This window comes from Gymnodraco acuticeps, unplaced genomic scaffold, assembly GCF_902827175.1.
Source record: "Gymnodraco acuticeps unplaced genomic scaffold, fGymAcu1.1, whole genome shotgun sequence".
NCBI classification, from domain to species: domain Eukaryota; kingdom Metazoa; phylum Chordata; class Actinopteri; order Perciformes; family Bathydraconidae; genus Gymnodraco; species Gymnodraco acuticeps.
The window spans coordinates 110,001-122,753 of record NW_022990310.1 but is presented as its reverse complement, the minus strand read 5'-3'; the positions used below and the strand labels follow the sequence as shown (position 1 = coordinate 122,753).

The following is a 12,753-nucleotide window of genomic DNA, read 5'->3' as shown; positions in this document are numbered from 1 at the left end:
GAAGGAGAAAGCAGACAGGAGAAGATGTGATTTTGACGGGAGGAAAGTGTACAGCAGGGGACGAGGCAAGGAGGAGGAAGAAGAAGGAGCTACTGTCACACTTTGGGAGATTCCCATAGGAGGAGACAGAATAGGAGCAGAGGAGAGGAGAGGAGGACGGATACAAGGGATAACAAAGAGGGCGAAGACATATGAAGGAAGTTGGTAGGAAAGAGTGAGAAGAGGAAAAGGGAAAAGGAGAGAGGGTGAGAGGAATGAGGAGGATGATGGGGAGTAAAGAGGAAGACATAATGATAGATCAAATGTACGATACGTGACAGATGAGGAAGAGAAGAGGAAAGAGAAGCAGGAAGTAAAAAGTCAAGAAGGGGACAAAGGAGGTAGATGAGGATGAGAAAGGATAAGGAAAGGAGATGAAAACGAAATGAGAGTAGCAAAAGGAAGGGAATAGGAGGGATAAAAGGGGAAGGTAGAAAAGGAAGGTAATAGTTGAAAGGAAATGGATGAGCAGAAGCTGAGATAGGGATGGACATCATCCTCCTCCCCTGAGTTGATAAAACTGACATGTGAAAAAATACAATAATGTTCTGTTTGATCTTGCTTACAGTTAATTTACAATAATAATAAGTGCTCTGGTAGAACAAACAAAACAACTATTGCATTAACTGTTTCAATTATCATCCGTCATTGTTGCTAATGTAAATGTTAGTCACTAGAAAAAAGATACATTTATTTCAATTGTTGGTGATTTGTACTGTTAATGTCAGGCTTAATGATACTGGTGGAACAGTAAACATCATTATTAAAATGTATTACTGATGTTGTTTACCATTGTCTCATTATGGATATAATGTACAGGGTATATGCAGGAATCCTGAAGTCAGATGTAGGCTAATCCCTTTTAAGACCTTTTTTAAGACCCTTTCCATTTTAAGACCTCGTCGCCACTTTGAGTTTTAACCGGTTACCTTGGCGACACACTTCACCTGACATTGACTATATACAGTATTGATTGTCCTTCCTCCTTATCTTCCAACCATTTGGACGCAGACTTGCATTTCCCCATAACGATGTTGTTTAACAACCGGCGCAAACGGAGCTTCGCGCTATCAAGCAGTGAGCGTGCGATGTCCTGTTCAGATGACGTCCAATCCAACGGGATGCCATAAATAAACGACACAGAATCACACTACGCACCTACGCAATGATTACATTCAGGCAGACGGTAGAATACAACCTCTTTGGACCAGTGCTGGAATTGGGCCGGTACTCACCGGTACGCAGTACCGGCACTTCTGGTTCTGACCCATGGAGTACCGGCACTTCTTGCTCAGTACCGGCATGCTGGCGGTACTCCGGTACTCATGCACCGTGCCAGTACTCAACACTCTCCCGCCGTTCTTATTATACATCCATATATATATATGCAGCCGCCCGGTACTCAGTAGATGAGTCATGAGGTGCCGAACGGACATTCTCATCGCTCTAACCGCTGGAGTTTCACAGCTGTCAGCTGTTTACTCCTGTCATTCAAACAGAACGTGCTGGAGAGGGGGCGGGGCTTATCTTCTCCATGTAAATACTGTGGTGGAAACGACTATGTCAAAATTAACCTATTTGACCGTGATTTAATAGTAATACACGTTTCAAAATAATAATAATAATAATAATAATGCCGAAGTAACAACATACTGAAAACTGTTAGTAAAACCATGTTTTAATGCTTTACAATTTACATACCTAGATGCACGTGTGTTGTGTTTATGCAGTGCAACTCCCACCCAGTGGGTGGCTATGTAGAGTGATAGAACATAGCAGGCACGCCCCCGAGAGAAGGAAAGCAAGTCACGTCACAAATGAGCATTTCTAAAATGTTAGCGTGGATTAATAAAAGTGCAAAAAGACAGCGGTTGTCGCCGGAAGAAACTTCAAATACAGAGAATGCTGTGCCTGTGTTGGAAATTGTGTCTGATGGGGAGCTTTCTTTGGTTGATCCTCATGCTCCAAGTTCTAGTGCATTAGCATTAGCTCCGCCGCCTCCTCCAGAGCCTCTAACGTTAGCTGCTGCTGGCGCAACTGCCACCACCAACACCGGGCAAAGCGATGCACCTGACTGCTGGACAACGGACCAGGTGCAATATTTTTGCAAGACCAATGCATGGCTCCTTCTTAAAGATAAGAAGCTAGGATGTCGGATATGCAGAGATGTCAAATCTTTGGGAATACACACTGGACAAGGACTGAAACTGTCAACTGAATGGGGTGAGTGTGCAGTGTCTCATTTCGGTGTTGACAAGGGCAAACAACAAGCTAGCCTGAGAAAAAAAATCAAAGAACATAAAGAATCAAAAGCCCATGTAAAAGCTGCTGACATTCTTACATCTGCTTCACGTGAAACTATTCAACATCAAGTGCAGTCTATGCATAAATCTGAATTAGACACCACTATCAGAGTTTTTTCGAACGGCATATAAAATTGGCAAACATAGCCGGCCATTCACAGACATGCCAATTGATTTGAATGTACAGAAACTGAATGGGCTGAACGTGGGCAGGGTTTTGCACTCCAATAAAACCTGTGGCGAAATCATCGACCACATAGCTCATGAGCTGAAGAAAAAAAATGGCAAAAGACATTACAGAAAACCAAAGAAAACTCTGTGTTTTGGTCGATGAATCTACCACTATTAGTGGTAAAACGGTGCTTGTTGTGTGTCTACGCTCAGCATTAGCTGATGCTGAGCCCGAAACGTTTTTTTTGGGAGCTGATCGAGTTGGATGGAACAACGGCTGATGACATCACAAAGGCGTTAATGGAGTGTCTTGGAAGAGATTTTAACGAGGACTTTTTAGATCAGTGTTTCGTTTCTTTTGCATGTGATGGGGCTTCAGTCATGCTAGGGAAGAGAACAGGCGTTGCTACCCAGTTGTGTAGTAAATTCCAAGCCTGTTTGTGTGGCACTGCTCCAATCATCGTCTAGAGCTGGCAGTTGGGGATGTGGTCAAGGAGGTCTCAGGGCTCAATCATTTCCAGATCTTTTTTGACAAACTCTATTCCTTGTTCCATGCCTCCCCCAAAAATCAGAGGCAGTTAGCGCAGTGTGCGCAAGCAGTCGGACAGCGTCTCCTGGTGATAGGGCGTGTTTTGTCCATCCGCTGGGTGGCTTCAAGTGAAAGGAGCGTCAGAGCAGTCTGGGAAAACTACCGAGTGCTTCATGATCACTTCACAAATGCTGCAAACGATACGAGCAGGGATTCCAGAGACAGAGCAAAGTACAAGGGCCTGGATGATGTGCTCACATCTGCAACGTTTGTCAGCAATCTGGGACTGATGTACGATGCGCTCACAGAGCTCAGCGACCTCTCTCGGCAACTCCAAAAAAGAGAGATGACACTGCCTACAGCAGATAGGCTCTTAACTCGAGAAATACGAGTTTTTGAATCCATGGTCACCATGCCTGGCCCACACATGACTACAGTTCATACAGCTCTAGCTGAGAAGTCCTTCAAGGGTGTTGCCCTGCGTGAGAATGGCAGGCTTGTACAGATTCATGCAGGTCAGTTTTTCCGCAGTATGGTAGAGAATCTGAGACACAGAATGACTTCCACAACCTCCTCTCATGTCAGCACAAGAGAAATCCCATTACATGGCCGGGAGGCCCGGGACAATCAGCTAATCCAGGACATGAAAGTTATCCATCCTGGAAGTTGGCCTGAAGAGGAGTTAGACGTACAGTATGGGGACGTAGAGGTGCTACGTTTGTGCGAAGTGCTGAAAGTGGACAGAAGAGAGACTGTTCAGGGCTTTCTCGAATACAAGGAAACCAGGGCATCCCGTACACCTGCTGCCATGGAGCCTCTACTGAAAGCAGTCCGAACCATCGCTGTCTCCACTAGTGAGTGTGAGCGGGCATTCAGCTGCATGAACGATATCCTTACTGCAAAAAGGAATGCTCTCTCTGTCAGCCGACTGTCCAGCCTGGTTTTCATTAAATGTAATGGACCATCACTAGGACAGTTCAATCCGGAACAGTATGTGAGGTCCTGGCTGGCAAAGGGAAGGAGAAGTGCTGATGAAAGAGCCTGTCCAGCTCCAGCCCCTGATACTGATGTCCCCAAGGCCTTCTGGAGCCTTCTAATAATGTGAAGTATATTGCAAAGCAGCTCACCCAGTGAGAAGACTTTTGGCATAATGTGCCGATTTGTACAGATCCTGGAGATAGAAGGACTTCAGACCAACCAGGGAGTTATCTGATCAGCTTGGTGTTCAATGTAACTCTTTACCATGGCTCAGACTTTGTTACTTGCAGTTACAGTTTCTCATTTTAGATTGTGTAAATTTTGCATTTGTTTTTACATGTTCTTTGTTCATGCTCTTTATCATTTTTCTGAGTTGGAAAGTTAGATTGCATCATAGTTTACTTTATACATATTTGTATTCTTCAGTGGTGAAGTATATTGCAAAGCAGCTCAGCCATGTGAGAAGACTTTTGGCACTTTTTCGTTTTTCGTTTTCTGAGTTGGAAAGTTAGATTGCATTCAAAATGTACAGAAATACTTAATTTTGTTAAAGCTTTTTATAAAAAATGCTTCTGACCAGAGCTTTGTTTCCTTGTCATTAATGTTGAACACCACCAGAGGGGCTCTCACCTGAAAGGTCTCTGCTTCATGTGTCTTCAGCAGAAGATCTAGACTTTGATTGCTATATTTTCAGTTAATATTGACCTTACTGAGCTTTAGCCATATCCGCTGCCTATCATAAAAAATGTTAAGTACAGTGAACCTTTCTAAAATATACAGTAGTAAAGAGACAAACCCACCAGCATTATAGTAGCCAAATTCTTGTTTGTGGGCTGTATATATAAAATTGACTTGAAAAGTTGCTGATTTTAGAGTACTGGCACCTTTTTCATTCCAATTCAAGCACTGCTTTGGACACTTTATATACTTATTGAAAACAAGCTACAAAATGTGATACCTTGGAAAATGCCGTTTAATACTTTTTAATAGCCTTCATTTTCGCTAAATTGATTTATCAACTTTTAATACTTTTTAAGACCCCGCGGACCCCCTGTGAATGTGTCACACACACACACACACACACACACACACACACACACACACACACACACACACACACACACACACACACACACACACACACACACGAGCATATTACTGTTGCTAACAAAAGCTGCTACAATTAATACAGCAATACATGTATGTACATTTACATGTCCTAATTGTATACATGCATGCTTCCTACAGTACATATTCCTATATTCCGTCACAAAAAGAGTGTGTATGCTTCTCTATGTATATTGCTCTTTACGATGCAGATGTGTGCATGTTTGATACTGTGTGTACGTGTGTTAGGACATGGGGTCAGCACCCTCTGCAGGGTGTGTGTTTTCAGCTGGTTCCCCTCCTTTCTCCCACCCGAATGAGGTTCACAGGCTGCAGTGAACTCTCCTCTGCCTCCTGCTGCTCCTCAAAAACCTGCCATATCTCAGGGTCAGCTAAAATCTTCTAAACCCTCCATTGAATACATATTTTACCTCCAGATAAAATGAGTGTGAAAGCCCAAAACATTTTCAGAGGGAGTCAAATAAGCATTCAAGTTTTTGAACCTGCCTGACATATCCTGAACAACACTATGACTGCACAATGGTCTTAACGTGCAAATACTTAAAGGTGGGGTAGTTACGTTTGTGAAACCGGCTCGAGATACACTTTTTGTTATATTCCATTGAATGCTCTTAACATCTCGATAGCAATGAATACATTACATGCTTTGACAAAAAATCCATTAAAAAATGTCATCTGTGGAAGCCGTGGCGCTGTAAAAAGCACGACCAATCATCTGAGCCGGCCCGGCTAAAGTAACTGGATGGCCTACCTGCCTGTCAGCCTTCCATCGGGGCACACACTTATCTCGTGCCCTCATTGGTCATGTGCGCGTTCGTGTGTGTTGGAGGAGGGGCTCTGTAAGGAAGTGGCAGATTTTTTCCGGTTGTGTATTTTCAAATTCTAGCGCACTCGAGCTGGTTTCTCCAAAATGACCTACAACAAACCAAAGCAGTTCACACCTGCTCACTAGAGGCTGCTGAAAGGCTTTCTAGAACATGACAAAAAAACTCTCCCAGAAATAGAGGAGGATGAAATAGGCTAATGGAACTCCTGAACAAATGGGACCTTGAAGCAGCTGCTGAATTATTTGGGGGGAAGCAGATTCTGATTGGAAAGATTGGAGGGAAACATTATTTGTATGCTCTAAACTAGGGACTACTTTCCATTTGTGTGGAAGTAATGTTGAAAAAGCTACAAATACAACAAATAACTGCTTGTGGCTCATTTGGGGATTTTCTTCAAATAATACTGGTCTCCTAAAAAAAAACGCATTGCCAATTTTCTCTCTCGACCGTAAGACACTTCAGGAAAAATCATACTTATTTGAAGCTGAACCTAGTGTTTCTGCATTTCTTGTTTTGTTTCAGGTTTGTTTCGTTTTTTGGAGTCCTGTGAAAAAAAGTAAGATTTCTGATTATCCACCTTCTTAAAAACTACGACTTGTAGTTTAAGAGAAAACACATTTCAGTTTACAGTAGGTGACATATAACTTGACAGGGTTGAAATGATAGGCAAGATCACCTGGTACATTTGCACATTATCCTACCCCTAATCGAAGCTTTTAATTATGTTCTTTTCAAAAAGGATCTGTACCTCTTAGGATTGCAACATTCCGGGAATTTTCAAAGATGGAAACTTTCCATGGGAATTAATGGGAATTTATGGGAATAAACTGGGAATTTTCTAAATTGAAGGTTGGCTCTTCATAGGGAACTTAAATATAGTTGGGGAAAGTATATTTTAGCATAATCTCGACTAAAACAAACAGATGCCAGTCAAGTACACTTGAATATCCATGCCATAGCACACTGCTTACTGCATGGCTATTGAGACCACACCCCTACAGGCACTGTGCATTCCTCCATCACATGCAGAGATAATGTCGAGAAGACTGGATCACACTTTGAAAAAAACTTGTTCTGTTCTACTTTCATTTTTCATTTTATTTTTTAATCTGTTGAAATGTTTTTTGTTTAATTTTGCATCGAATATTTCCAAAATTCCCCAGCTTAACTTCCCATGGAAACTTTCCTTTGCAACCCTAGTACCTCTACGTTCATGTGACTCTCGTTAATGTAAATGTACTTTTTAAGCTGCATAATATATCACAGAACAGCAGCAGCAGCCCCTAACTGTTTATTCAGCACTGCTAAAGCCTGTAATTCATTCACATCTCTCCTGTCCTCAGTCAAACAGCTACAAGAGAAACGACTGAACTACACTGTTTCTCTCCATCTCTCTGTATAACGTGCTCCTCATATCAGCTCAGCAGATGTCAGATCCAATGCTTGTTTAGTCAGTACCTTAATCCTATCAACCCTGTTTGCTTACAGCCAAATAAAGAAATGCAAATGAAACAAAATCAACAGAAAAGAATATCAGGCTTCTTATCTCCGGCTCTGAGGCATTTCCTTTCTGAAGAACTGGTTTGGCAGAAGATGAAACGTGGCGTTACTGGATAAGAAACGCTGACTCTGTTCTTTCACTCGCACACTCCCTGAATGTTAAAGCTGGTTTCTGGGATGTATATCTGAAGGAGCAATTCACACATTAATCAACATTAGAGAGCGGTTTCAGCTACTCTCTCTGGGGCAGGGTGCTTACAAGCCTGTTTGAAACATGTGGGGTTGTGCCAGATCGCATTGGGAAAATCAATGTAACATTCTACATTCTCTGCAGCGTTTACTTCTGTGTGAGAAGGATTCATTAATTGAAAGCCTTTTCTTAATATTAAGACAGAACTAGAGAGGGAAAAACATGAAATACCAAATCAGTTGGAAGACAGACTGATTTCATGTTACTGCTACTATGCACATTTGTAATATAGATGTCGTTATGAGATGATCGGCTTGTATTGCTGAGTACAATTATCAGGTAAAACTGATTAACAGTCTTGCTGCAGTATTTTTACCTTTAATTACACATTAAGCACCCGTGATATTAATATCTCGAATTCCTTCATGCAGCATGGGCTGGGTTTAAAATGATGTTTGATTAAAATGGTAATCATACAATAATTAAACCAAATTACTGTGAGTGGTTATATAAGGTTTTGCAATCAAATTATATAACAAATACGTGTGGTTATTTTGATCGGTCCTGACCATAAGATGTGAGTTATAGTATCATTTTACTGCACACACATCCAAGATGGTCTATCGTGGGTATCATGCGTCATGGGCTGAGGCCATAAAGATCTGTGCAGGGCTAATTTAGCACAGAGAGAATCAGCTCATAAAACACACTTATTAAACACACCAGCCCACTGCTTACGGAAAGTACGTCTGTGTGTATTTGTGTGTGTGTATGTGTGTGTCTTTGTCTCTCTACCCCGGAGGTGTGTTTGATCTCCTGACTGTGATAATGTGATATCCAGCCCTCGTCTTTGATCCCCTCATCACTATAAACACTGCTGATGCCTGATACACACACACTGCCATTACCACACTGATAATGCTCTCTCTGCGTGTCTAGTCGTGTGTGTGTGTGTGTGTGTGATGGATAAAGAGCTACTCTTAATGAGTGTACACAGTAACATTTAAGGGCATGAAAACACCTTAAGACAACATCATGAAAACACTGCGTTTGCTGATCTACCTCAAACTACATCCATGCACACTTATCTTTTATTTTATATATTTGTCTTATGTTGTGTAACCAAAGAAATAGATCACTACTACAACAGCTGTTACGGATATCTCAATCACTAGTCTGTGTCTGCGTTGGAAAGGCAATAAATAACAAGTGGAAAATCGCCTGTGTTTTTACAACTCTGTATCACATTAGCTGGTAATAGAAGAGGAGGGAGATGAGAAGCATGGAAGTGATAACGGATAAACAGTGGAAAACGGATGTACAACACACACACACACACACACACACACACACACACACACACACACGCACATCTGCACATCTGAAACCATAACCACCATGGGGTTTTAATTTAATAAATGTTCAGAGTGTAATTGATAATGATGTGTTGGTGGCCTCACAGCCATTAGCTACAGAGACAGGTTTAATGGTCTCCCTGAGAAGGAGAGGCTTTGCTTGTTATATGATTCAGATGAGACTGAAGGCAGTGTACTTGTGGCTTTTCCTCTCTTTTTATTATACCAGGAAATGGTAATGGTACACTGTGAACATCCAGGAAATGTTATTAATTTACTCCATAAAAGGAGGATAATTCTCTCCCTGTGATGCCACACAGTTTCAGTGTTTTCTATAGTTTAACACTTTTGTTGTTGTTCCTGAAAGCATTTCTTAAAAGGCTGATTTTATTCTAATAAAACCTCTGATACCCATAATGATAGCAGTTTTTCTCATGACAACAATGTCTTTTCTATGCTATTTCCTTAAAAATCTGCATTAATATGTGTGACATGTCTGTGCTCTGGGGGTTTATTTCTTACCATGAGACCAGAACGTAAGACTTTGACTCGCTGTAGGGCAATTCGTTGGTATTGTAAAAGGTATGGGTAATGTATGTGTCCTGTAAATGCCATTCACATGATAGCCATACACACAGTGAACATCCTTTAAGATATGATCTGTTCATGTCTTTTTGTGCGCTTATTCCACAATGTGTGACATTTGAAAACACCAGCAGAGAACAGATCTCCAAGCTTGACGAGCTCTCAGCTGGATAAGGAGGAACAAGAGGATCAGCGCAGAGGAAAAGAGAAGGAGAGGAAGGAGAGGACAGGTGTGATTCCCACTGAGTTTTCTGTACAGACCTCTGAGGAGAAGCAGAGGAGGAAACGCAGAAAAAAAGGAAGGAATAACTGAGAACAGAAGGGAGCAGCAGGATCGCTCCTGTGTGTTAAACCTAAATCCCAAACCAACAGGCCGCTTAAAACCAAAGCGATTAGGGAGCAGTGTTGCGTTTTGTCACTTTGAAAATACTGCATGAGTGTAAATGACGCTTTGATTTGACTTCTTGTTGCATTGCCAGCTGTTAAGTGCTTTCTTTCCCTTGCCAGCTTCAAAGTGCTCCTGCCTGGGCTATATTTGGGCTTTTTATGAAATAAATGTGCATTAAATTGCACAAAGTCCACTGAGACAAACATCACACCTACTCTACAGTACGATGTCCTCTAACCAGTCATGTCCTTGTCTCTTTGCTTTGCCTCCATGTTGGGCCTTTCTGTGCTACACTTCCTAAACATCAGCTATCGATCAAATAATCTCGATGGATATTTCTGTTACTGATGTTTTTTTTCTATAGATGCCTCTCTTTACTATCGCCCACGTCTTTACTCCATAATAACGGCATGAAATATGAACTATTGTAGTAGAAATACGTGTTTTTTAATTAGAATAAATGGCACAAAAAGTGTTTTTTCCAGATGTTTTATCGTTTGTTTTCGGTGGTGATTCTAGAGCTGTTTCTTTAGCATTAAAAAAAAAAAGTTTTTCTTTCTGTAACAAGCACGCCATTTCCTTTGTGCAATGCATTGTGGTGAAAACGCATCCAAAAACACTCAATGGATTAATGCATAGGTGTGATAAATGTTATGTAAGTGTGCCTGCAAACTCTTAAGTTCCCATTATGCATGCTCTGCTTGGTACAGTTTTTTGACATCACATCTAAACTTAGGAACAAACTTTAGGTGATGTTAAATAATATCATTCTGTCGTTGTATCCCTTTAAACTCATGGTTAATTTAAAGTCAAAAGGGTATGACTGCTGCAAGTACAGCTAAGAGTAAAATAGCTGCTTATGTATACATTATTATCAATGTGTATGCTTGTGTAATCAGATCAGGTCAATCCGTACCTAGCATTACTATAATATCAGCTGTATTATACATTTTTTATATATAATTAGGACACACTTATAATCTTAACAGCTATATTGTTTATTTCTCTTACTTTGAAATCAATTATAACAGCTTCTGCGTCAGAACATCTTTTGTGAGGTGACTTTAGTGTGAATTCATCGTAATAAATAATATATTTAAGGTTAAAACATAAAAGCTAATTATGCATTTGGCCTGCTGATTTGGGATTCTCTAAAACCTTGATTAAATTCATTCTCAGTGCTGATTGGCTGTCACACCTGTCCGTTCCTTCCCGCTGCGTCTCCATTCGGGCTGCTCAAGCAGAACGTAGAAGGAGGACTGCTTATTGTACTCCTCCCGGTCTAAGATCCTAATGGTTATGGTCTTCCTGTATGGGAACACACGTACACACATACATAGAGGGAGGTCATGAATGCATGCATGGTAAACAAACAACATGGCAAGGTATGTACACATAAACAAAACGCGCACACACACACGTGAGGTGGAGGAGTGGATGTGGTGAGATGAGGTGATCCACAAACTGCTGCATGTTCACTGTCATGGTGAGGACACATCAGGAGAAATGCATCTAAATCTCCTCCATGTGATGAGAACATGCAGCCTCGGCAATGTGGCCGGGGGTCAAGAGGTCACGAGGCCCCCCCCCCCCTTTCCTGACCTTTGGTGTCGTTGCTCCCCACCAGGCGAGGCCCTGAGATCTCTAAGTAGAAGGTTTTGTTCTTCTCGTACTCCTCGTCGTCGATTACTCTCACCTTGATGATTTTACTGAGGAAGGGGAAGAAGGAAGAGAGGAAAAGGGAAAAAAGAGAAGGCAGAAAAGTGAGGAAAAGGACAGGCCAAGAGGAACCAACCAAGAGGAAGCAGAAAAGAGCAGCATTTGGTTTTCCCCACAGGCATCGTTTTAAAAGAATGTCAATACCTCCAACAACGTCCAGTCATCAGGTGTCTTTTTCCACCTCATCTAAGCATATCATCTGTAGTGGGTTTTATCTTGGAAGAATCGGAGCAGCTCACATTAGTTTGACAAGATGTATCTGATAAAGTCCTCCCGCTGCCAGACTCAGGTGCTGATTAAGGCTCAATTCAGTCGTACACTCAGGATGTCCGCCTTTTTATTTAAACTACAACTTTGGGACTTGGATGCTAAAAGCTAAATTAAGTCTGGCAGTGTCTGGAGGGTTTAGAAACTCAATTTTGGCAGGTAAACAATTATGACTCATGATAATGAATTCGGCGAGTACAGTTAGGAAGCTTTTAGGATCCAGCTGCTGGTTTAGTTTGTTGTATTTCACACACACATTGACTACGACCATCATAAGATGATTTGACATATTTAAAGCCATGCAGTGACAATTGTTGAAGTCTAAATGTTTGTCATTTCGTCGTTAATCCTTTCTAGTTAATTTAGCCAAAGATGCCTGTGGGAAACCCCGGGACAAATCACCCTCAATTCAGCCAATTAGTGTTTAAATGCAATTAACATCTATAGTAAAATATGAAGTTGAATGGTTATGACACTCAGAAATAAAAATAGTACAAATAGCATTAGCAAATGAGTTATCAATTATTTCATATTTGGCTGAATTGAAAGTGAAGTGAGATTGACTGCAGTTTTTAAAGTTGCACAGATCAGCGTATAGACAAGTCTGAGACATTACAAGAAGAAAACACGATCCAAGATCAGATTCAATGAAAAAAGAGAATGAGAAAGAAAATAATAAGAAAGAAGGAGTGATTTTTGCACTGACAAATATGTCTGCTGTTGAACACCTTCAAGAAGACAGCAGCTCTAGTTTGTGACTCAAACCATAGAAAA

The 12,753-nt window shown here is 41.2% G+C and overlaps 1 protein-coding gene across 3 annotated transcripts in view; it reads right to left on the bottom strand.

Moving 5' to 3' along the window:
* Positions 1-12,753, bottom strand: part of slc8a1b (solute carrier family 8 member 1b) — a 149,288-nt gene that overhangs the window by 36,722 nt on the left and 99,813 nt on the right. For 2 of the 3 annotated variants that reach the window (XM_034222788.1, XM_034222787.1), the window contains one exon: positions 11,192-11,301. In XM_034222788.1, the coding sequence (XP_034078679.1) occupies positions 11,192-11,301 (110 nt within the window). Of the gene's footprint in view, positions 1-11,191; positions 11,302-11,595; positions 11,703-12,753 lie in introns of all 3 variants that reach the window. The other variant, XM_034222789.1, reaches the window with a different exon arrangement.